This window comes from Larus michahellis, chromosome 2 (genome assembly GCF_964199755.1).
Source record: "Larus michahellis chromosome 2, bLarMic1.1, whole genome shotgun sequence".
NCBI lineage: Eukaryota > Metazoa > Chordata > Aves > Charadriiformes > Laridae > Larus > Larus michahellis.
The window spans coordinates 2,394,799-2,418,526 of record NC_133897.1 but is presented as its reverse complement, the minus strand read 5'-3'; the positions used below and the strand labels follow the sequence as shown (position 1 = coordinate 2,418,526).

The 23,728-nt window shown below is 41.8% G+C and overlaps 1 protein-coding gene across 1 annotated transcript in view; it reads right to left on the bottom strand.

The window, feature by feature from the left end:
- Positions 1-2,040: 2,040 nt before the first annotated feature.
- MYL3 (myosin light chain 3) overlaps positions 2,041-23,728 on the bottom strand; it is a 37,507-nt gene continuing 15,819 nt past the window's right edge. The window contains exons 2-7 of the mRNA XM_074573873.1: positions 16,719-16,746; positions 11,526-11,675; positions 10,222-10,395; positions 7,916-7,993; positions 6,376-6,411; positions 2,041-2,848 (exon numbers count right to left, since the gene is read on the bottom strand). Coding sequence (XP_074429974.1) covers positions 6,383-6,411; positions 7,916-7,993; positions 10,222-10,395; positions 11,526-11,675; positions 16,719-16,746 — 459 coding nt within the window. The 3' untranslated portion in view covers positions 2,041-2,848; positions 6,376-6,382. The remainder of the gene's footprint in view (positions 2,849-6,375; positions 6,412-7,915; positions 7,994-10,221; positions 10,396-11,525; positions 11,676-16,718; positions 16,747-23,728) is intronic.

The window sequence follows — 23,728 nt, the reverse complement described above, 5'->3', positions numbered from 1 at the left end:
CCAGTTTGCTTGTGAGTGAATCTTGTGCTTATAAAAACAAAATTCAGCAATAGCCTGTCCTGAGGCACGGAAGGCAACAGGCACAGTTCCAGCCTTCTCCCACACACAGCTTTGCTTATGCACCTTGGACTGACCTGGGGATCCTTCTTCAAGGAGCCCTGCCAATGCACTTGGGGTGAAACACCACCTGGTATTTTATTCTGTTCTACTTCACTGGGCCACTGGTAAGCCCAGCTTGCCCTGTGTGTTGCGCTTTGGCAGTCCTCTTACCTTGCTTTCTTGACTGGTGTACGTCAACTCAGGTGGTTGTTCTTGGCCTGTTGGTCTGCTCCTGATGTTTCTCCATCAAAGGACTTGCTTCCTCATTTGCAGCACTACCAACACTTCAAATTTTCCTGAAATAGCTGTGACCCTCATGTAAATCCTAGCCGCTGGATTCGTTTGATGAGGGTGTTTCAACTGTGATTTTAGCAAAAGCAACAACAAAACCAGTAACAAAAACAGTAAGAATGTGTGATCCTCATGGTACAGATACCATCTGTGACAATGAGATAAGCATTGAAGCCTAGGACAGATGGAGACACCAACTCTACAGATATCTGCACTTAGGCGGGTCAAGGACATCCATATTCCCAGATGAAAGGCTCACCTGCATCTGTGGATGAGGACAGATGTTGTTTGGGGAACTTTACAAAATACCATTTTGACAGACACCTGTCAAAATAGCCCTAGACTGGGACATGTAGAACGCATTGTGTGATGCCAATAGCCCAATTCAGAGATGAGTTTTGGTGACAGAACAACAGGGCATAGAGGACAAAGAGGAGCTAGTCAGATAGTACCTGCTGGCAGAGTGTTTCTGTACTGAGACCTCATGGTGCTCCTCAGCCGTATGAGTCCTAGAGTTCAAGGGGTCCTTAAATCAGAGATACCCTTGTAAGAGTCTCGCAGAAGATAGGAGACATTCCCAAGTGGTTCATTTCACCAGCAGGAGAGGAAGAAAGAACTGCATTTTCCAGCTACTCTACACCTTTCAAAACCATATTAAGTTGTCATTAGGGTCTAAATATGTATTTACAAGACGTCAAAGGCAAGATGCCTACAAAATGGTGTTGGACCCAAGACAGACTAGGCCCTAGGAGATCAGAGGAGCCAATGCTGAGAATAGAAGTGAATGCTCACAAAGGGACTGTTGAGGAGGAGATGGACCACGGGTGGTTGACTATCTCTGGTGTCCATCTCTGGCACACTAGGGCAGACCCAGTTGCTAGTTTCATGGCCTTGTCAACAGCCTGTTCAATGCATGGTTCTGTTCAGGAGTGATGCTTCAGAGGTGGTTTCTTCAAAACCAGTGATTCATAGTGACCTTTATTTCCCCCCACATACTTGCACCTTTATGTACAGTTAACCCTTATGTACAGGCTGGATATAAAGTATTCCTGTCATTATTAACATTTTTCTACTCCTCCCTCTGCATCAGCCTTTTGAATTTCCTTTAGCATTTTACTGCTATTGCCATCAGCTTGATATTACATCTAGCTCTCTGACTGCTGATTTTCTATTATGGCCATTCAATAGTACATTTTGTTACAGGTCTTATATTCATGTAATTTGATTGTTTGTGTTCTCTCGCTCTTAGCAATTCTTCTCTGCAGGGATGACCTATTCAGTCATTGCTATGCAGTTTGTATCCTGGTATTACAATGTTCCACTGATTATCTTCCCTCCACTAAGTTTTCAAGTTGTCTGTTTTAACAATACCTCTTGCTTAAATGGAGTGTTGCATATTTAAATTTTTTGGTATTTCCTAACAAACTGTACCAGCCTCTAGCTTCTCCTTTTTCCAGCCCCAAAGGATATAGCTTCCTTTTTTTTTTTCTTTTTTTTACATTTTAAATTATTCCCCAGAAAATGAACCAACTTAATCCATGTGCTTTTTCACGCTTCTCAGCTTTCCTTTGCCTCTACTGAGGTTTTTCCCAACAGCATTTATTTCCCATTTCCCCTTTCCTCACACACAGAAACAACAATGAAACAAGGTGACAAAGAATCCCATGTTTTACTGTGAAAAGCTACAGGACCACTATGTATATTAAAACAATTTCCAGTTTGCATTGGGAAAGACATTTTGCTTGTCTCATAGGTCAGACTCTTGGAAAGGGAAGTAAACCTTGTGGAGAAGAGATGCATTTTAGAAAACATTGTGTACACTTATGGTTGGCTTTGTTTGTTTTTTTTCCTTTAATTGCGGTATTTTCCAAAGCTAAGAAACATGTGAACAAGGTTGTGTTTCTTGCTGATTTCTGGGCACTCTACTTTTACTATTTCTCTTTAAAGATTAAGAGTTTTCCTTGCATACAGGAGATTTATACAGTTGGTTTAATTTCTTTTCTCCCTTACTCTCTTACAGTTATTTTTTCCCAAATGCAATAAACACAGAGAAAGGTTCAATTGTTTGGGAAGGAAGAGGGGAGGGAAGGGTATAACTAGAAGACTAATACATTTTTTGATTGATTTAGTCATGAAAAAGTTACTCCTCTTTTCTCCCCTCCCTTAGTAATTTTGTATTGCTATTTATAGTCTGTATCAGAAAAAAAATTACAATGCCCAGGTATTCATAGTTCAGATTCCAGTTTCTTCAGTTCCTGAGTGTATTGAATCTCCACAGAGGCCACCCTCTTCCAATGAAGAAACAAAACAGAACAATCCAAAAAACATTTATCCAAATAACTTTAGGGACAGCACATTTTTTAGCTCTGTAATGGGAATCTGGGCTGAAAAAGGAGAAGACATTCCACTACATTGAAATCCAAGGCCAGCATCTGGTGTTCTCAGTGCCTATCTTGACCTAAAAATAAAGTTGTTTTCAAGCATTAGAGGAGGAAAGAAGAAGCAAACAATGACACCAAGAATCAGCCTCAATCATTCTCATGCATCTGTACTCAGCTTATTGGCAGTGAGGCCTGCAGCTGAGTGTCACTTCACTATGTAGATGCCAACTGACATCAAAGAGCAATCGCACAACCTGACAAAATATCCTTAGTCAGTCCCAACCCCACAATCTCACACTCGATGTGTAAACGATGGGCAAAACACCAGAAGCGGGCAGGCAAGGCAATATAGCCATGTCAGACGTGAAGTTAGGTCAAAGACTCAACTTTGCAGAAAGACAGTCCAGTTCCTGAACCACTAGGCAGTTTCTCCTACTTCTGTTTTCCCTCTATTATCTGTAGTCAGCAGACAATCCCATCAGCATCATTTGAGCACAGACATTTCTCTTAGTTAATGTCTACATTTCAGGCAGGATTCAGTTCCTGAATCATAAGTGTCTGACGCAATTTGAGAGACCCAAAGCGTTGAAAACACCCCATACAGATGGCAAATATGGCATAGGTCTCATGGAGCTTTGTCCTTCTCAACGTCAGCAACTGGACTCACTGCATCTATGTTCCTTCTTCTGAAGGGGTGAATCACTCTGCATTGTTCATCTAACTGGACCTCCTTTAGGTGTGGAAACACCCTGCTTTCATGTAGACACCTACTTGTAGGCATCTTAATCTGATGGGAGACGAGGAAGACTGTGTCAGCCAGACAAATACTGATGGCTTATTCTAGGATTTCACCTACAGTCACATGAGCTCAAGCCACAGGGCTCAATTCTCTTCCCCACATCTCAGCACCTAGAGCCACTTGAGATGTCGCAGAGTACCCTGCCTGGCTGACAACTGCCAGAAAGCTCTAGTCTGCCGCGGGTTCTTCATGCCATCTGTGAGGCCATGGATGTAGGAGACACCTGAGGCATCTCAAACAACACCATGAACCTACCTGTGGGAGACCGAACTAAGCCTCTGTGTATACACTATGGACTGTCCCTCCAGCTGTACTGCTTTAGTACTTGAGTTGATGTGTTTAAATTTAAATAGGGTGGTTTTGTACCACAAGGTTTATGTTAAAGAAGTAGGTATCTGAACAACTCTGACAACATCCAACTTGCTCCCAAAGATGTTCTTTCCCAGCATTTTGGGCTGTCTGATCAGTTCCCATAAATGAGCATGCACCCAAGAGATAGGCCATGAGATAAGGTTGACTCTGCTCATCACACATTCAGTCGCATGGCAGGGGGAGAGTTGTGTGCATTGCCAGCACAGGGGGTCCATGTAGTCCACCACACATATCCCATAGCCCTGTTCCACACTACAGTGGTCATTAGATCACAAGTAGGGTGTAGTGCTTTCTAGCTATCTAAGAAAGCTTAATGTGTCCTGCTGCCCATGTCTTTCTGGCTGAGTAGTGTAATGAGTACATGTGTAGCCAATCTGGGAGTGTTTTCAACAGCAACGTCTACTGTGAAGGAAGACTAGTTGGCTATAATCCTGCAGAACACTTGACGTGGGAGGGGGGCTGAAAAAAACAGTGTAAGAGTCACTAATTGAAGATGTAATTGATTACTCCGTATTATAAATAGTACGTAGCACCTGGGAAAAGCTAGTGGAAAGGCTTTATGTAAGAAAAGTCAATACAGAGTAGTTACAAGTACACTCACAAAATAAAGACAAAAGGAAAGACACAGTTCATTTCTTATATTGGGAGACAGCTCTAGCTTTCCTCCACTCCAGCATATGGGAATGGCCAAGAAACACGAGCCGCTACTTTATTTTTCAATTCAGATCCAGATTCCCACTGAGTTCAAATCCAGTGTTTTGGGATTTGTTTGTTATATGCTCTATGGCAAAAGGCCATCACCCTTTCAAGGATAAAGACCGCATCTGTCTTTCCCTAAATATGCCAACAGCAACACAGCAGGGAGTGGAAGATGCCACCCCTGAATGACGCCCATCATGGCTCATTGGCAAATCAGTGGCACATTGGTTCTCTGTGAGTCAGGAGCTCTCAGCTCCCTTTCCAAACCCATCATAAGTAAAGACACTTTTGCTGGCCCCTGTGCTGCATCTCCCAACCCTGTGCCAGCTTTACTACTGCTCACTTGTCTTCTTCGGTGGCTGACATTGGTTTAGGTGACTCTCAGAAAGACTTTTGGCATCAGAATGGGAGTTTCTCATGGCAGGTGATTTAGGATAAGATTAAGGATTGAAAACATCTCTAAACAAGTAGGGATCACACTAGCTGTGGGATTACCCACTATGGCTGTGGTCCAGTCCAGATCTTTGGAATCAAAAACCGGGAGCCAGTGTTGGAAAACTGAGTGTATGTTCAGAGAAGATAAATGCTTTCAGAAAGAAAACTGGACTATAATAAGAAAAGAAACCCAGTCATCTTTTTTATCCAGTTTACATTTTGTTCAATGTTATCTTGGAACAAAATTCTCCAAAACCTGGATGTGACTCCTAAACTCCCTCCCTGGGAGTTAAGAGTGAACATATTCAAAAGTCACCACAAAACAGACAGGTCTCGGTAGGCTTGGATAATATCATCTCCAAAAGCAAAACAAAGCCAGGACCGGTCAGGAAAGAGTAGAAAAATAAACCAAAGCAAAAGAAATAGAAGAAAAAAAAACACAAAACCAAAACCCAAACAAACAAAACCCAAAGCAACCAGAAAAAATCTGAAAGAAGCCACTGCTTTCTCCCATTTATCAGACTTTGCAGAATAGATGGAGTTGGTTAACTCTCAGGTCAAACCTTCCCCAAGAGCTGCACAGAGATAAATAATAGTGAATGCCAGTTGAACACAGTGGGCATCTTTTCCAGGAATACAAAAATAAATGATGACCAGGAAATACTGGAAATAAAGTTCAGCTCATTTGCATTGGCGAGACAAAGATACCCATAATGGTACTGTGGTTTGGAGAACAATATTGAACAAAGCCAGAAGATATGCTGGACAAAGCTCATGTCTTTTCCTGCAAAAACGAACCAATTTGCCAGGAGATGTTGGGAGCCAGATTTATGGAAGGCCAATAATTATCCTCCTAGCGTAGGTTCAGCAATAAAAGCATGCATTACTCCTCCTTATCTATTTTTCCTTGTATTTTTTGCCCACTCTTTCTCTAGTCAGCTCAGTTCTATCTCCTTGCCTTTTTAGGAGAAACCTAGGAGGAGGGCCTTGTAAGTGGACGTGAAAAATATGCATCTTTTGAAGTTTCCAGTTCTTTGGAAATCAAATCCTTTTAGGATATGTTATGTTGGACTTCTCAAATAAAGGCATCCAGATTAAGAGGCAATTGCAGAAAGGTCACCAATTTTCTGTGCACTTGATGGGATGAATAAAACTTTTTACTCATTCTTGTCCTACTTCCTCATACAGCTTATTGAAAACAGTCACCCTCTTTGATTAGTCACTTACACGTTCTTCAAGTCTATCTCAGATGTCAAAACCAAAATGACAAGATGTGCAAGGAGGACAGAAGAGACTCACCTGGCATTCAGTTAGCCATGATATGTTTCACAAAAGCTAGAAACAAGAGAAAGAGAGGGGTCATTTATCAATTCCCTTTCGTTGAACTCAGGAATGTACTGGGTATCTCAGCTTGGCTCTTATATAAATTCACTCTTTTTCTTCTCTCTGATGCAATAAAGACTACAACACTTTGTAAATAAGACTCCAGATACCAGATGCTAAATGCTTTGTAAGTTCTTAAGATAATATACAGAGAGAGTGCAGTGTAGGCAACAGTCTAGGTAGACAGTGGAAACGAACACACACATCAGTCAATCCATAGCTTGCTTAATCCCTTACCCCTGGCTGCTATATGGAACTGGCTTTCCAAAGTATACAGCCATGAGAAACCCTGGGTCCTCATCTTGCAAAGCTTTCAAGACTTCAGCATATTTGTGCTAAGTCAGGGGATACTGAAGGTGCCTCTGGAGTGAACCTCCAGAATCCCCAGAAGGTCACCAAGTCGGGTATCACAACTATACCTCTCCAGTGAACTCAGGTTTATAAACAAACAAGGTACTTCAAAATCAAATTAAGCTTTGTTTCAAAATGTTTCCGGTTCCATTTTTCTCCATTTAAAGAAGCATTCATTATATATAATTTTTGAAATTCAAAAGGAAAAGGAAAAATACATTTTGCAGTAAGGAAATATTTTTTCCTTCCCAATAATTTTAATTTCTCTGAATTCAGCATAAATTCATGACTCATTTGGGTTGGCTAAATCTACAGATTTCTACAAATAAACAACTTGTAAGAAATGTTTTCCTGAGCTCAGATCACAGGTATTTGTAAATAGGAGAAGATCACCAACCCAAATATTCATGAAAGGCTCAGTGAATATGACAGACCAGATAAATCACCAAGATGATACGGTGGTCAGTCACCAGTTAACCTTAAGAAGGACTCAGCTGTGTACAAAAGCGTGTGTTCATGACCCCTACCAGAATACTGTGGTTTCAATGAACAGCCTCAAGCACATAGCCTTGTAAGATGCAGGAGAAAACCATGGTCCAGGTACTCATGGGCAAACCCTTTTGTTCTGTCTTTCTACAATAACACTGAAATAAAATGGAAGGTCTTTGGAAGGACTTTGGAAGGATTCTTAGGACACCAAAGAAGATACTAAGGGTAAAATTTTTTGCTTAGTTTTCGAAGGAAAATTTAGTGATTTTCTGTAAGGAGGTCTCAAAAGGGATGTGTTTCTCTTTTTGAGAGGACAAGGAACTGTGGGAGAAGGTAGAAAAAACAATGTAAAAAATTTAAAAAAAAAGAAAGACAAAAAAAAGAAGAATATACAGCCCCACTTCCTGAAAGGGCCATGGCCATTCAGCTGTGGAAAATACAAGTAAGCTTCAACAGATAGGGTGTATCAGATGAGTTATAGAATCTGAATTGGTCCAGAATTTGTAAAAGCACACAACCTGCTCCAGATCTTCCACAGATTTAAACTTTGTCAGGATAATTGCAACAACGCCTTCAAGCAGATGACCACTGCTCAGACTAGAGTGGTCATACCTACCTTCATAGTTGATACAGCCATTGGCATCTTCCTGACCAGCCATTAACTTATCAACTTCCTCTTCAGTCAATCTCTCACCTGGGTGGAAAGCAAAATGCCTGTTGAGTATCTGGGCCCTTTTTTTAAGAATTTACAAAGCACAGTTCAAAGAACAAAAGAATAAAAAAGAAAAAGTGAGAGAAGAGGAGGAGATTTCCTCTTCAATTTAGTTTGTGGTGCTGACTGCTAGGAAAGCTACTTATATACTTGCAAACTGAGAAAATTTGATCTGAAAACCAGAAGGACAGAATAAATATGGAAACCCACATGATATCATGTTCACATACTCATTCTTCTAAGAATAAGCTTTTTCTAACTGCCAAATCTTGAAGGCTTTAGCCACTTTTTAAACAAGTCCTCACTCAGCAAAATCTTATTAGAGTCACCATCTAGTTTGCCTCTGAGTTTTTCAGGAAGATTCCAAGGTCAAACTTAGGATCTCTGATTTCGATCAGTGATCCATTCCATTTAATTTAATTATCTAAATATCAGGTGCCTATTTGCCTGTAAGGCTTCGTTTTGGTTAAGCAGAGATCAACCCATTCCATCCCCTTTTCTGAATATTAGGCACTGATTTTAGGATGAGAACAAATGAGTTCCAGAAAATTAAACAGGAAATTTGAGGGTGATTTCAGCTGATATCGTAGAACTGAAAAAAATAAAGTAAAAGTCATTGGGTGTGCCCTGCTACTCTTGTTCTACTTTTCCATCACTGAGTTCTGGCACGCAGGAACAAGCCCCCATCAGTGGCAAACCTGTGAAAATTCAAAGAATTTTTTGAAAACTGAACAGAAAAGCGTGCTAATTTACAGAATATTTGTCTATGCCTAGGATTTGACCAGTATTTAGAGACGCCACTCTAAACAAAACTGTTAACTCTCAAGATTGAAATACTTCTTATTGGTGCTTGAAAATCAGATATTGCCACATTGTTATGGGTTTCTGGAAAGAGAAGAGTAAGTAGAAAAGCATTTCTTGTAGTACTGTGAAACCCACAAAACCACTCAGAATGGTTTCTTTGTCCCAGGTAAGGTTAGATAGGGGAATCCTGCTGGGGTTGTTTTCTCATCACTGAATTTGGTCCCCAAACTGACCCCATCATAGCATCGGTGATAAAAAACAAAATAGCATTGCTTTCTTTTCTTATTCCCAGTGTCATTAATAGAGATAGATGTGTCATTGAATGAAAACCCCTGGGCATAAAAAGTTTGGCTTTTTGAATTGATATCCTAGGTCAGAACACATCATTGGAATCCTTTGGTCTAAATCAAATCTCTTTTGTAAAGGCTTATCCTTTTTTTTTTTTTTTTTTTTTTTTAAATAGTGGATAAACCCTAATAGAAAAGACTGATCTTGAGAAATGTTACTGGATTCAGATGACAACATGTCAGTGCCTTCTAATCCAAATTGGAAACCTGTCATTAAGCTACAGCCAAATTTTCTGTCCTGCACTCATTCTGTTGGCATCACTCTTTGTGAAAAACTGAGCTTCTGAAGCCAAAATTTGAGAGGACAGAGAAATATTGATCCCTACTTTAAAAACAGGAGTTTTCTATTTCAGAGGCATTTCTGTTAAACAGTTGACTGATAAAAAAGTGCTTCATCTTAAAACTTTTCTTAAAGGTACAGAAAAATGGAGACAAATATTGAAGGAATAGATGGGGTTTCCAATGTCTGTGTAATTTTATGGTGAAATAAATATTTATTGGAGAAATAATAAAATACTACAGGAAGGAAGGAAGGAAGGAAGGAAGGAAGGAAGGAAGGAAGGAAGGAAGGAAGGAAGGGAGGGAGGGAGGGAGGGAGGAAGGAAGGAAGGAAGGAAGGAAGGAAGGAAGGAAGGAAGGAAGGAAGGAAGGAAGGAAGGAAGGAAGGAAGGAAGGGAGGGAGGGAGGGAGGGAGGAAGGAAGGAAGGAAGGAAGGAAGGAAGGAAGGAAGGAAGGAAGGAAGGAAGGAAGGAAGGAAGGAAGGAAGGAAGGAAGGAAGGAAGGAAGGAAGGAAGGAAGGAAGGAAGGAAGGAAGGAAGGAAGGAAGGAAGGAAGGAAGGAAGGAAGGAAGGAAGGAGGAAGGAAAGACAAATATTTGAGCTACAGGTCAGTGATTTTTAGCTTCATTATTAAAGAACTTTTTTGGTCTTTATAATCAAGGACAATGCAATGGCTGAAATTTTGCTCAGACATTTTCTGCATAACGGTTACCCAGAATGATACAAGCTGTATGGGAAAGACTTCACTGATGAAACTGCATGAGAAAAAGGTTCGCCTTACCCAGCGTAGCCAAAACATGACGGAGTTCAGCCCCCATCACTGTTCCATTTCCCTCCTTGTCGAACACACGCAGACCCTCCACAAAGTCCTCGTAGGTGCCTGTGTCTTTTGTCTTTGCAATATGCTGGAGCATGGGCAGGAAGGTCTCAAAGTCGATCATCTTGGAGTTCATGTCTACAAAGACACAGAAGGAAATTAAAGTTTTAGTGGATTCTGGGAGAGTTGAGAACCAACCATGGGGCATCCACCATGGGCAGGTGGTGAGGCTAGAAGAACTGTGGCAATAAATGCCAGTTAAAGGGGAGAAAAGCACATAGAAATATTGTAAGTACAGATGGAAGAATGGATAGAGTGGGAAAGAGGCCTGGTAAAGAGAGAAATATGAGTTTTTAAGAGAGAGAGAGAGAGATGTCTTAGTATCTGACTTAGAAAACATCAAGGAAAGAAAATACTGTTAGATTCCCAAGACTGTTTTATGCAACATAAAAGAATGAAACTAAGCAGAAGACAATAAGAGAAGCTCATTGCCAATACGAAATCAGCTTTGCTTTGCAGCCCTATAACACAGAGGTGTTTAAAACCATACTGGGAGGGAGGCTTCAGAGCAAATAGGCCGGACCAGGGCTGGGTATCCCAGTTTCCTGATTCTTTGCCTTTCAAGAGCATCAGAGGGCATTTTGTTCCCACATGACTCCTTGTCCCACCTGCCACTGTGTGACTGACATATCCTGACATATCATAGTTGTTGAATGAGGGCCTGATTGTCAGTTCTACCTCAACAGAAGGAAAGGATAGAAAAATAGCCTAGAAAATGCCTGAACATAGAAATGGTCTGGGAGACATTTCCTTTGTTATGAAGAGATATCCAGTGTATAGCAAATGTTGAAGGGAGATATTACTGTAATTATTACAGACCCTCTAATACATACTTTTGTAGAACTATGTCCTCACATTCAATCTATGCCTTTGTTTCTTTGGATGTCTTCAAAATGTCTGCATTTTTAGTAAACACAAACGAATGCCTGTCATCAAAGCAATTTTAAAAGGCCAAAACTTGTCATTGTAAAACACATTGACGCACAGGGCCATTAAATTAATTCATTCTCCTAAATTTGAGACAATTATATTGACTGCAAGATCACTTTTTTCCTCTTTTACTTTTCTGCTAGTGAATTGCAGGGGCTCCTCTATATCCTTTGCCATTTCACAATTATTCTTTCCTTCAGAAAAAGGAGACCTCATCTCCTTCTCGGATAATTCTTGGAGTGATCTTTTTCAAAACAAACACAGAGGAGGACACCAACCTTCTGGTTTGGGTCTACCAAGCACTTTCATGACCTCAGCCTGGGTTGGATTCTGCCCCAAAGCTCTCAAGACATCTCCGCATTGTGCGTATGTGATTTTCATCTCAGATTTAGGAGTCCGGTCGAAGAGTGAGAATGCTTCCTTAAATTCTGGAAGACAAAATGATAAAAAGAAATGCCATGGTCCCTCAGATAAAGTCAAAGCAAGCCTAGACCTTCCCCCTAACTAACTCTGCCTGACCTTTTTATTTTGCAGTTTGGGAACAAGTTTGATGATCTTTGTTGTTGCTGTTATCTGCAGTGTTTGTGTTCCTCCTCCCCTGCATTTTCCGGTTCAATCAGGGAATGGAATCAGAGAGGTCAAATGCTCTTCTCATGCTATTTCTGTCTCAGTTAATGCCAGGAAGTGCAGAAAACCTTATAGAAATGATTGGCCTTGAGAGCTTTCCAGCTCGTCAGGAACACTTGGGATGGCACAGAATTCAACAGCAGTTCTGCTCATTAGCTAACTGGATATTGTATTCAGCATTATACACTTAGCACGGACACAGCCCATTGAGATAAAGGAGCACCTCTATTAGGAGGTAACAAGATATGCCATGATAAGCTACTGGAATAATCACACAACAAGCAGTCTATTGGTGAGGGAGGGTGAATGCCCATGGAAAAACGTTATAATTGATCAATTGTTGTATTTAACAGTGTCAAGGAGCAGATAAAGAGGAATCCTTTGATTTTTCTTTTTTCTAGCACCCAATCCAATTGCATCTGGAGAAGTAATGTTTCATATGCCATCAGCTACCTATGCCAGGCCAGATCTCACGTGTGGAGATGCACCCATTCCCTCCAGTTGTTTCATATCTGGCTGCTTTTGTCTCTTCAACTGAAAGAGGGGAAAATTAGATTAGATATTAAGAAGAAATTATTTACTGTGAGGGTGGTGAGACACTGGAACAGGTTGTGCAGAGAAGCTGTGGCTGCCCCATCCCTGGAGGGGTTCAAGGATAGGTTGGATTGTTGGATCGGGCTTTGAGCAACCTGGTCTAGTGAGAGGTGTCCCTGCCAGGGCAGTGGGGTTGGAACTAGGTGGTCTTTAAGGTCCCTTCCAACTCAAACCATTCCATGATTCTATGACAGAGGAGCATCTCAAGGCACAAGCAACAGCGACAGGCTGTTATCCTTTAATGAACACACTGCATAGTACATGGTCTACCACTGATCACAGATATCCCTTTAGCTTTAAAGCTGTGAATCTCTAAATCTGCCCTTTGCCCTGCTGTTACACTTCTTTACAGTTTTACCTCCTTCTCTCTGAATACAGTAAAGCTATCTTTTTTTTCCCTAGATCCTGACTCATTCAACCATTCAGCCATGCACTCTGCATGCCAGATTTTCTCCATCTTTCCTTTCTCAATTCCTCCTCGTTACTCTCCCTCTTTCTTTTTTCTTCCTTCTCCTTTGCTTATTTCCCTCTTTCTTTCCTTCTTCCAGTGTTGCTGGGTTTGCTTCTCCTCCTTTCTCCCTCCCTTTTCATTTTTATCATGCCACTCATATCTTACTCATTTCCTTCCTCATCCAAGACTTCCAAACAGTGATGCATTTTCTCATTTTGGACTATTTAATGCTCCTCTTGTTTTCTTCTTTGCATTCTTCTCTTTGCTCTCTCTTTCTTTCTCTCCCTGCCTCTCTCTCTTGGATCTTTGCCTTCTCTCTCACCGGCCAGAGCCGGGGTCCCACTGGCAACCCTCACTCCAGCAGAGGGCAATAGTGGATTTTCACGGGCTCTTTGCTGACACTGGAAGAGTCCAGACCCCCACTCCTAGATCTGGCCTTTCCTGGGGTGTCTTAGCAGCTGAGATGGATAAGAAATACACCTACTTCCCTGAGCTACTCACCTGCCTGCCGCTTACCTACTCCCTGAGACCAATTTCCTCAGCACCCTTGCACCACCTCCTAAAGGTTCCCAATTCATCAGTTACTGACAGCTCCCATTTATCTTTTGTTTTTTTCTTTTTAATTTAAAATCAGATGTAACCGACTCTCACCAGAGCATTGGTCTGTGGGTTTGGAAACCCCATTTCGTCAATATACAGAAGCAACATTTTTGGTTGGTTCTTTTTTTTTTTTTTTTTCTCATTTGCATTTGCGTTTGCTGGTTTAATGCAAGTTCCCATCAAAGCAATGAAACCAGTATGGCTATGGCCTCTAACCTCCTGCTAGCCATTAAACCACTGGCAGGAGCAGCCTATATTTTCATATGTCTAATTGCTACCTATCTTCTCATCTTGAATAGCTCATATTCTTCTCTTTTCAGCAATTTAGGGGGCTGAAGAGGTCAAGAATCCAGTTTCATAAATAAACGTTGCCACAACCAATGAATTTCAGGGGCAGTTGAGGTAGGAAGACACGTAAAGATGGGTGTGTTACACATGGCTTCACCCACAGAGTATTCTTCCCCTTCTGAAAGTAACATTTTGGGGGCTAACATAATAATGAATCCTTGCAGGGAAGTAAGTTTGGTGCAACAAAGTCTTTTCCTTAGCAAGAGGAAGAGGTTCAGAGTATCCTAGAAGATAGGGTTGGAAAAGACCTTGAGATGCCGTGTTGTCTGTTTCTCCTCCACCACCTCAATTCAAAATCAGTTGTCAGAAACACAGTTCGGGTCAATAGTGGCAGACTGATGGCAAGTAATATCTAACATATAGGATGAACTTCCTATTGATCTAGTTTCAGATGACAAATGAGGAAGCATCTAGTCTCACTGGGACATCTAGGTCCTCATCTGGTCAACAGAGAGAGAGAGAGAGAGGTGGTAATTATACATTAGAGGTCTATTTTTAAATAAACACATATAAAGGTGTAACAGGTGACCATGACCTCCTGAGGACTTCCTGAAAGAGGATATTCGACAAAATTAACAGTGCAGTGAGGAGCTGAAAATGAACTCAGAACAAAACAAGTGCAACTGAAACCCAGAAGAAAGGGAGAGCTGGCAATCTTGGAATCTTGAGAGAGTGAGAAGTGAATGGGAAAGAGAAAACAAATCAAAATTGACATATTGATCTAGAGCTCCTGTGAGTCCCAACTCTCGAGTCACGCCAACAGCCAGTATAACAGCTATAAATCATGGCAAGTGGTGCTTGCTTTCTAACCTGTGTTTTTCACACAAAATAAAACAATCTCAAAGACGAGAATACTGATTGTCCACTTTCTTCAACTGGTGGCACAATTCTTGGCAAGGTTTTGACATGTGCCAACTAGTATAGAGGGCGGCACACGCCAGCCAAACCAGGGACAACAGTGGACCAAGCTGTAGATATAATTCTACATCTGAAGCATCTAAGCCCTACCTATGAGTAAATGTCTATCTAGCAACTATCAATCTGTCTGCCTACTCATCTATGATCCTAAGCACCTTCTGAAGGTCAGGTGAAGGAGAGGAAAGAAAAAAAAAATAATCAGAAGATGCCAGGAGGAAAGGAATTGAAGAGATGGCTGATGAGCAGTGATCAGTCCCAAAGTGATTCCTTCCAGCAACTCATGGCGGAATCTATGAACTAACTGCGGGGTTAACTTTGAGTGAGTTTAGCATTTCTCCCCAGTGCTAGCATACAGTATAACTCTGTTATGCTGCTGTAACTGACGTGGAGGTCTTATAGTCTTTCTCACATAGATGATGTTATCTGCTTCCCGCCCCATGGTTTTTCCTTTAATATTTCAAGGACATCCTAGTTCACAAGTCCTGGATTCCCAGCTTTTCTCTGTGTATGTGGTGAGTACAGCTAGACCAGAAAGCAGCTGTAAGAAAAAAAGAATATCTTTCTGTTTCTAGAGATGATCTACATCTGCTTTAGACCTGCTACCTTTCATGGCAGCCCGGGGGTTGCTCCAAATTTGCCATTTCCTAGCCATTCCAATGGACCCATGGCCAGAAAGGTATCACATTTTTTTCTGAATAGGTCTTTTCCCATTTTCTGATATAATCTCTAAAGGTAGTTCTCCTCAGCGAGAGGGAAAACAAGGCATTTAAACTGGGTGGTTCCTATCCAATCCTCAAAACATTAGCTGATGGGAGATCCAGCTGTTGTGTGCTGCTGGACTAGTTCAAAGGTTTGTGGCTCAGAATTGTGACTCTCCTACAGTTCTCTCATGACTTTGGGACTGGAAAAGGGGCACGTTCCCAGAATTTAATAGTTACCTCCAATCATGAGTTACTTTTGACCTGTTGTTAGAAAATAGAAACTAAAGCTATTAAAGGGGGGCTTGAAAATCCCAAGGTAATTTTGGAAGTCTGTGGCAAATCATCAGTCTCTAAGATATTATGGCATTTGGTTCCACTTCAGAAAATCCTTCTTTCTGTATCTCTCCTCTCTGGATCAGTCTGACTGGATAGCCTGTGATTTTTTTTTTTTTTAAATTTTTAATCTGTTCTGATTTAGCCATTTTCTGATACCATCTTTCATAGGCTCTACCAAGTTCTGCCAAATGTTTAAAGACTAAAGCAAAATTCTGCCAGATGTTTGGCTCCATCTGTCAATTATCCCCCTAAGTAAAAAGCAGGCTGGTAGTTGAGGAAAAAGGGGACAGCTGCACTGGTAGTCTTCCCAGGACTTCATGCATGAGGTTTAAGAATCAGTTTCTTGGGCTGGGACAAGGCGTTCAGAAACTAATGCTGATGTTTTGCTTTGAAAGAAAAAAATGCCATCACTGTCATTATTTGCTGGTTTCTGGAGAGATGTCACAAAACTGTAACAGATTAAATTCTGATTGAATACAGGGAAAAGTTCTCAAAAGCAGAGTTGTGAGACTTTCTCTTGAAAAGATTGAAGTTTTGTTAGCAGTTTTCTTAAAAGAAAGAGAATATATATGGACTGAGGTTTTGAGGGAGTTTTTTTATTGGGTTTGGGTTTTTTTATTTTTATTTTACCTCATTGGTAAATGAGGCTGATGTCTTCTTTAATGAAATAAGTACCTAATTTGCATGGTGCATGACTTTCACCCTTTTCTCTTGACCAGCTTAGCAGAGGACTTGGAGGATGGACAGAGAAGGAGCAAAGCCATAACTTAAAAGCATGGGAGTCAACTTCCTTCTCAGGAGACCTCCAGTGCCACACCCATGTCCACCCCAGAACTTGCCAGCACTTCCCAGTGATGGTATTTACTGTGCACAGAAGAGAAACACATCTTCCTCACCTTCAATCTGATCAGGGGTGAACTCAACCTGGAAGAGACAAAGAATAAAAGCCAGATAAAAACAGGAAACTGAAGTGAATAAGAAAAGCCCTGGGTTAGTCTCTGTGTTATGGATCTGGGTGCTTGTGAGGTCCATGAAAAATACTGACTCATAAATCCAAGAAAATAATTTTATAGAGACGTCAGATTCTTCTTTCCTCTTCCACCTTCCCTATTCACTAGTCCCACCTTTGGGACCTCTGCCCCACCACAAGGCTGTAAATTCCCTTTGTCAATTCTTCCGCTGCTCCTGTGTTCCTGCTGTAGTCTCTTTGCCTATCCCAAGTGACTGTCCACCACTGATGCCCTCTGCAGAGATGATTATAGTAACACTATGGTAAACCTCAGGCTATTTCACTGAAAGGGTTTTTATCTGTTGACAGCCTTGCATCTGCTATCCATAGTCTTTTCCAGCAGAAGAACTAGGGGGTATCAAGTGAATAAGGCTCAAGGAAAAGTGAAGGAAGTGGTTCTTTGCTCTTACAGATGAATTGTGGAAAGCTGGTCATGGGATATTGTGGATGTTCAGAGCTTACATGTGTGTAAAGGGTGACAGGACCACTTCCTGGAAAAGAAATCCATTTCTATACATTACAAAATGTACAGAAATACCTGGCTTAGGAAATCTCTGCATGATGTTTAGCAGAATGTTTTGGAGGAGTTTTTCCCTATTCCTGTACCTTTTCCTAAAGCATCTTCTAATAACCACTGCTGTACTATATTGGAAAACTCTCTGGACCTTGCTCTGACTCTGTCGTCTGCTCTTGTTTTCTCATAACTTCTTATTTCCTCCTGTTTCCTAAGTTTTGGGGTTTTCCCACTCCCTTTTTTTCCATGGCACAGCACTCTTGCAGCTCTGGACTCCAAAAATGCTCCAAAATGCAAACAGGCTTCTGCTGAACTCAAAGTCAAAAGAAGGAAACACAATGTTGGAATATGAGATCCAAGCTTCTGAATGAACAGGTGCAGGTCAGTAATGTGCATTTACACCAGAATTTACATCTGCCTCTCAGGGAAAACCAACAGGGTGGGTGTCTCTGCTGATAGGGGCAATCTTGCAGTGCCCTGATAATGAACAGATAAATAAAGAGAAAACATATTTTGGTATGCATAAGCATGCAAATGCATACATGCAAAGCATACGCTTGGGACAGACGTAGCAGTACATGAATACACACCCTTGGAAGCATTCCTCTGTGAATATATATGACTCTTCTCCCCTCACCAACATATGTACAACTCCACACTTTTTGGGTCAGATTTTCCATATGAAGCTGACCACCTCTCAGTCCTCAGTATCATAATTTGTTCCTTGGTAGCAAAGCAGCTGGGTGGAACAAAGGCATAGTGAGAACCTCAAACATAAACTCCCCATTTTCTTGTTTCAAGGTGAAATGCAACATGACACATCCCTTCTTCATCTTCTTGGGATTTTCATAATATTAAAGGGTGGAGCTGTTGTAACTCCTCATCTCTCCAGCCAGGATGGCTGTGACATGCCAAAGCGTGACAACACCAACCTCTCTATTCCACCAGGGCTCAGTGGGCAGCTCCCAGATGCTTCTCTGTCTCCAGACACCCTGAGCACCACAAGGAGCTTTAGCATCTATAAGACACAATGAGGGTCTACGGGACACATATGATAGCCCAAAACTCCTATTTCCCATCAGTACCCTGCCTGTCTCTCCCTACCATAGTGTTTCTGAGCATCTTCTGTCTTAGGAGAAGGAAGAACCAGAAAACATCTGGTATACTTGGAAGGCAGGACTCAACCTTAATCCTGCAATTGTTGAAAACTAGGCCACTATTTTTGTGTCTGCCATGTTCAGTCCTTATCTGAACTAGCTCGTTCAGGGGATTACTACTTTGTTTGCAGTTCTTAGTCATGATTTGCCTTGAATGAAATCCAATTAATAAAATTGTTACCCAAGTGTCAGCCAGGAGGCTGGCTGGAAGGAAGAATTTTATTTAAAGAATACAAGAAAGGAGCCCCCAAAAGAATAGCAATGCTCTTCCCTTTCCTAACATATGGAGGGGTTCAAACACATCTTTGTCATGGAGATCATAATTATCTAGATTGGGTCCTATCCGAAATCTACATACCTTAGTTTAATTAAAAATAAATACCCATCGGGGGACACATTTATACAGGTGCACTGCCAGCAGCAGCCTTATGCCCAGTGTGTCTAATTATATCAAGCTCTGAGAATATGACTGAAGCTAATTGCATATTGAGTTTATTCAGGCATCGATAGCCAGTGTGGGCGAAATAAAGCCAGAGCTGCTGGCAAGTCGTATTTAAATCGCTATGATGGATTGCTCTCGGGGAAGAATTCAGCTCAGCTGCACTTAGATGTAGACATCCAGATGTGTCAGTGACCCCACATTCGCTTTATACCAGCAGAAGGCTACAGGCACTTCTAGGGTGTAATTTGACTTGTTTTAGGTCTACCTTTGAGGAGATAATGATTTTTGCTCTCCTTTTCGCTGAGTGAATCAATCAATTCTACAATGACAGTAAAAAAGAGCGTGGGCAACTAGCACAGATGCAGATATCCTTTTCTGGTGAATCCCACCCCGAAAGCATGAACTAGCCCTTTGGCAATCTGTAGGCCAGGAGAAACCATGCCAGAGTGAAAAAGGATGACTGCAAATTCCCATGGCAAGATCAAAGGGAAGGTTTCAGCTGAAAGGCTGAGTGTTTTTCACCTCTAATAATGGTCCCTATAAAAGCACCACCCAGATCTGGAGGACCATTCATGACAGCTGACAAAGCCGTGGCAGACAGTTTGACCAGCCCTACCACCAGGCATGGTTTCCTCTCAGGAAAGCTGAAGAGATGAGTGGGTGGCGGCTGCTGCTATTTTCTCCCCTCTCGGCACATACCACCATGGAGTTGTAGGGAAAGGCGAGTCATCATTTACCCAGCCACAGGTATCATTGAAGATGGATGGAATGAACTTTGGGCTATATTTAGATTGAAGATGGCTGGGGTTTTGTTTTCCCGCCCCTCTCCCTCAGAACGGCATGGAGGACACAAAACCAAAGCCATCTTCATGAGGCAAGAGCAAAGGTAGAGCTGTCTATGAGGACAGAAGGGTCACTGTCCCAGAGAACCCATGCGGGTGGGATCCAGAGGACAGGCTTAAAAATGGGGTCAGGCTAAGGCAAAAAGTGGGCGAATGAGTCACAATGCATTGCAGCCACAGACAGTGACGCATACCTGTGTTCTGAGGCAACTCTGCTTCTGCTGTTCTACTGCAATGAGCATCCAAGGGAGAGAAAGCCCCCAGCGGTATCTCTGATGCCCAGGCCCACTCCTGCCCCCAGGCACTTACACCAGCATCACCCCACACCGCACTGAGCTCAGTCATCAGAGCAGCCCTCATCACCCAAAGCTGGAGGCTGTAAAACCTCCCCACAGGCTTGATGTGTATTTGCTTTCCCGGGTACGGCTTTACTTTCTCCGGTTCCTTGGAAGTAGACGAGGATGATTTCCCTTGGGGTTTTGTTTCTGTGTTTGTTTGTTTGATTGATTGCTTAAAATATACTGGCACTTCAGAATTGAATTCCCCCTGGCATTTTTTCTGTTGGTTTTAAAGCAAGGACGTTCCTCTGAGAGTCAAGCATCCACAGTAGCAAGGTTCATGGTGGTTGTATTTGGTACAAATCCATACGAGGGACAGAGCTGCTGACTGGTCCTCTCTTTCCACTTGTCTCCTGCCTTGATGGGTGGACTGTGCTGCATGTTCTTTGAAGACACCAGAAGTCTGAATGGAAACCTTTCCATAACAAACGGGAAGTGTTATGCCAGCTTTCCTGCTTTTTTAGCAACCTTGGGTTTAGGGGATCATCACCCAGTCACCAGTGACATCAGCTGTAGCCCTAATGTTACTGTCCTCTTTGCCTAAACAATGGCATTAAGCTGATTTTGTCCCAGAAGGACCAGGAGGGATGCATGCACCCCTTGGTGCTATTAACGTCATTCACAGCTTCGTATCTCAGGGAATTTTTTATAAACCCGTAGTATTGCAATCAAGCACATAGCTTTGAGCATGATAAGTCAGATATAACTTAAGTCTGAAATAAGTTCTATTAATAAAACTGTTGCTAACCCACAGGCAAAAGGTTATCTGGGGGGAAGCGTTTAGACAATGCAAGCAAGGAGCCCCTCTTGAAAAGAAGCAATATTCTTCTTCTTTCATAGTATTTTGAGGAATCTTAATACAAAGAGCAAGGTTTTCACTTAGCCATGGCAGGGCTAGTTTGGGAGAAAGAGAAGGGTGGGGTGGGTTTTTTATTGTGCTCTTGGGAGACCGATTTAGGAGGCAGAAATACAGCAGATGGAAAGAGGCCCAGAAGGCCATCAAGATCAGTATCATTGTGTTGAGGTTACATTTGTATTTCACAAGTATGTGGCTTTTTCCACTAAGACCTTTTTAAACCTATTAATGCACATCGTCCCCACCATCCCCTCTCCCATCACTTTCTGCACAGAGCAATTACAATATGCATAAACACCTCCACTGCCCATGGGCAAACCTTGACTCTTGGTCAAGTTTCATACAGCTTCTTCTTGTTGTTTGATAGTCACTCCTGATCTCTCATCTCCTCTGCCTTCTGAAACTCTTTTGGTACATCTACATTTAGCTCCCAGGGTTGCCATAAGGACTTTCCTCATTATTTCTACTCGGGCCATGGTCTAATGGGAGGGAAGGCATGGTATAGCATACAGATACTTGATTAATATAAGAACTGTGACACACAACAGCACATGATGTGCTCCCCTTGTCTTCATAGGGAAGAGCTAAAGTACAATGAACATTTTGCGGAATAAAAACCCAACCATAAAACTCTACTGATACTCCATGTTTTCACTTTTAAGTTTTGTTCCCCATGTTTTCAGAAAAAAAAAATAAATATATTTCTAGTTGGTCTGAAATGACAGGTCGTTTTAGGGTGGCAGAAAATATATTGTTTGGGAGTCAAATACAGAACTGAACTGTTGACCTTTTACAATACCTAATTATACTGATAATGAAAGTCAAGTGAAAATAGAAATCAACCATTATTTTCAGCCAAATTGGTGAAGCCTTTCATTAAAAAAAAGATGTATTTCAAGATCAGGAAAATGAGGCAAAGTCTTTGTCAAGGTCATAGAGAAGGTGCTGCTACATAAGGAAATACGCAAGCATTTTTTTTCTCCAGGCTGCACCCTTCTCCATCAGAAGATGGTCACCTTGAATCTTTGTTTTATTTGGGTTTCCTGAGAGAGTTTTTCCCAACTGTGCTTTTCCAACTCTGGCAGTAGCCTATAAACTGATAGCTCCCTTTCTCGGATGGGGAATGTGTTGCCACAACTTTCTGGAGTGCAAAGGGAAATTCCAGAGCCTCGACAGGAGAATGACACAGCCACTTTGGAGAACTGAGACAGCTGCTGGCAACAGCCAGCACCAGAAATATAAAACACTTTGTAGACTGACTGTTCTCCCTGTAGCAACATGGGTTTGGATTCTCCAACCATTTACTGACAGCTGGCTTTCCGCCTGGTCTGCAACTCCCCCCTCCACCAGCCTTACCAGCAGATGTTTGTTCAGATGTTTGCAACCATGGAAGAAATTATAAAACCTAATAAAATACCCTCTGTTAAGTTCTGGAGGGGAGCCTGGGGTGTAGGAGAGGTCGGATGTTGCTGGTGCTGTCTGCTTGAAGTATATACTAGCTTGTGGGTTGGGTTTCTGAGGGAGAAGAACGCCAAGGATACAACTTGTGGACCACACTGCAACACTTCCTGGGGGCTTCAGGCCCTCAAACCTCCTGGTAAGTAGGTGCTAAGAAGGAAAAAGGCCAGTCTCTCAACGCATATGCATGGGGACAGGTGGACTGCACCATTCCACACATAACTATGGAACAGCATTGCACTTGTGCCCCTTGCAATATCATCATTTTAAGATGGAAGGTCTCAAACAGGACAGGGAAAATTTGTCACCAGATAATACATTTGTTGGGCATGATATGTTAGAAAATACCCACAAAATCTGAAACACTTCTGTATTTAATTTGGTGAACGGCTTAAAGTAAAAAAAAAAATATGAGGCATTATTATTACTGTTACACGTATTATTTTGACATAAAAGCCTTTCCTTTTGTCTTTCATTTCCAAAGTCAAATGTTTTGTCTTGTAAATAATGGCACCTTTTTCTTCTTTTTTTTTCTTAATTTCAAATTCAAATATTTTTATATTGAAATGGCGTATTTCATGTAAAATTTACTTAAAGAATCCAGCTCCCCCCACATTAGATCACTCCAAACCCTACCAAAACAATTCCTTTTGGGCTGAACAAATCCAGTTCGTGCTGCCAAAAAAGAATTTTTGTGGCTTTTTTGTGTGTTTCTGAAACCTCCTCCTGAAAATTCAAGCTGGTTTCTTCTAATATTTTAATTCCCCCACCAAGCCTAAAAAACAACCACCCTTTGCTGAACTAATTTTGCTCTCAGATGAGAGAGTTGTGTAACTCCTTTAGGTTGCTGATAGACGTGCCAGTCGTGCTAATAGTGAATGAGACCCTATAAGGCATTTAGTTGGCCTAAGTGAAATGAGTTGGATGGGTCTCAGGCAAGACGTAGCAGAAAGGTGTCTGTAAAGCAAAAATCTCCTGGAAGCAAAGGAGTCAGTTTTGGATGTTGAAGCTGAAGCTCTTGCTTATACACAGCAATGTACCCCAAGATAAAAAATACCTTGGCAAAATACCTCCACCAGCAGCAGCAGCCACCACAACCATCTACCATGGTTTTCTTCCTCCAAGTCTAGTCTGAGCTTCAGTGTTCTGGATAGAAAATATTAAGGTTTTTCCCAGAGATACGCTGACACAACTCCACACTGTGGAATGTGATGCAAACATCCCTCTCTCCCTACTCTGTGCCAAAGGTGGTGTTTCAATGCCATCATGGGCATTGCAGCCATCACCACC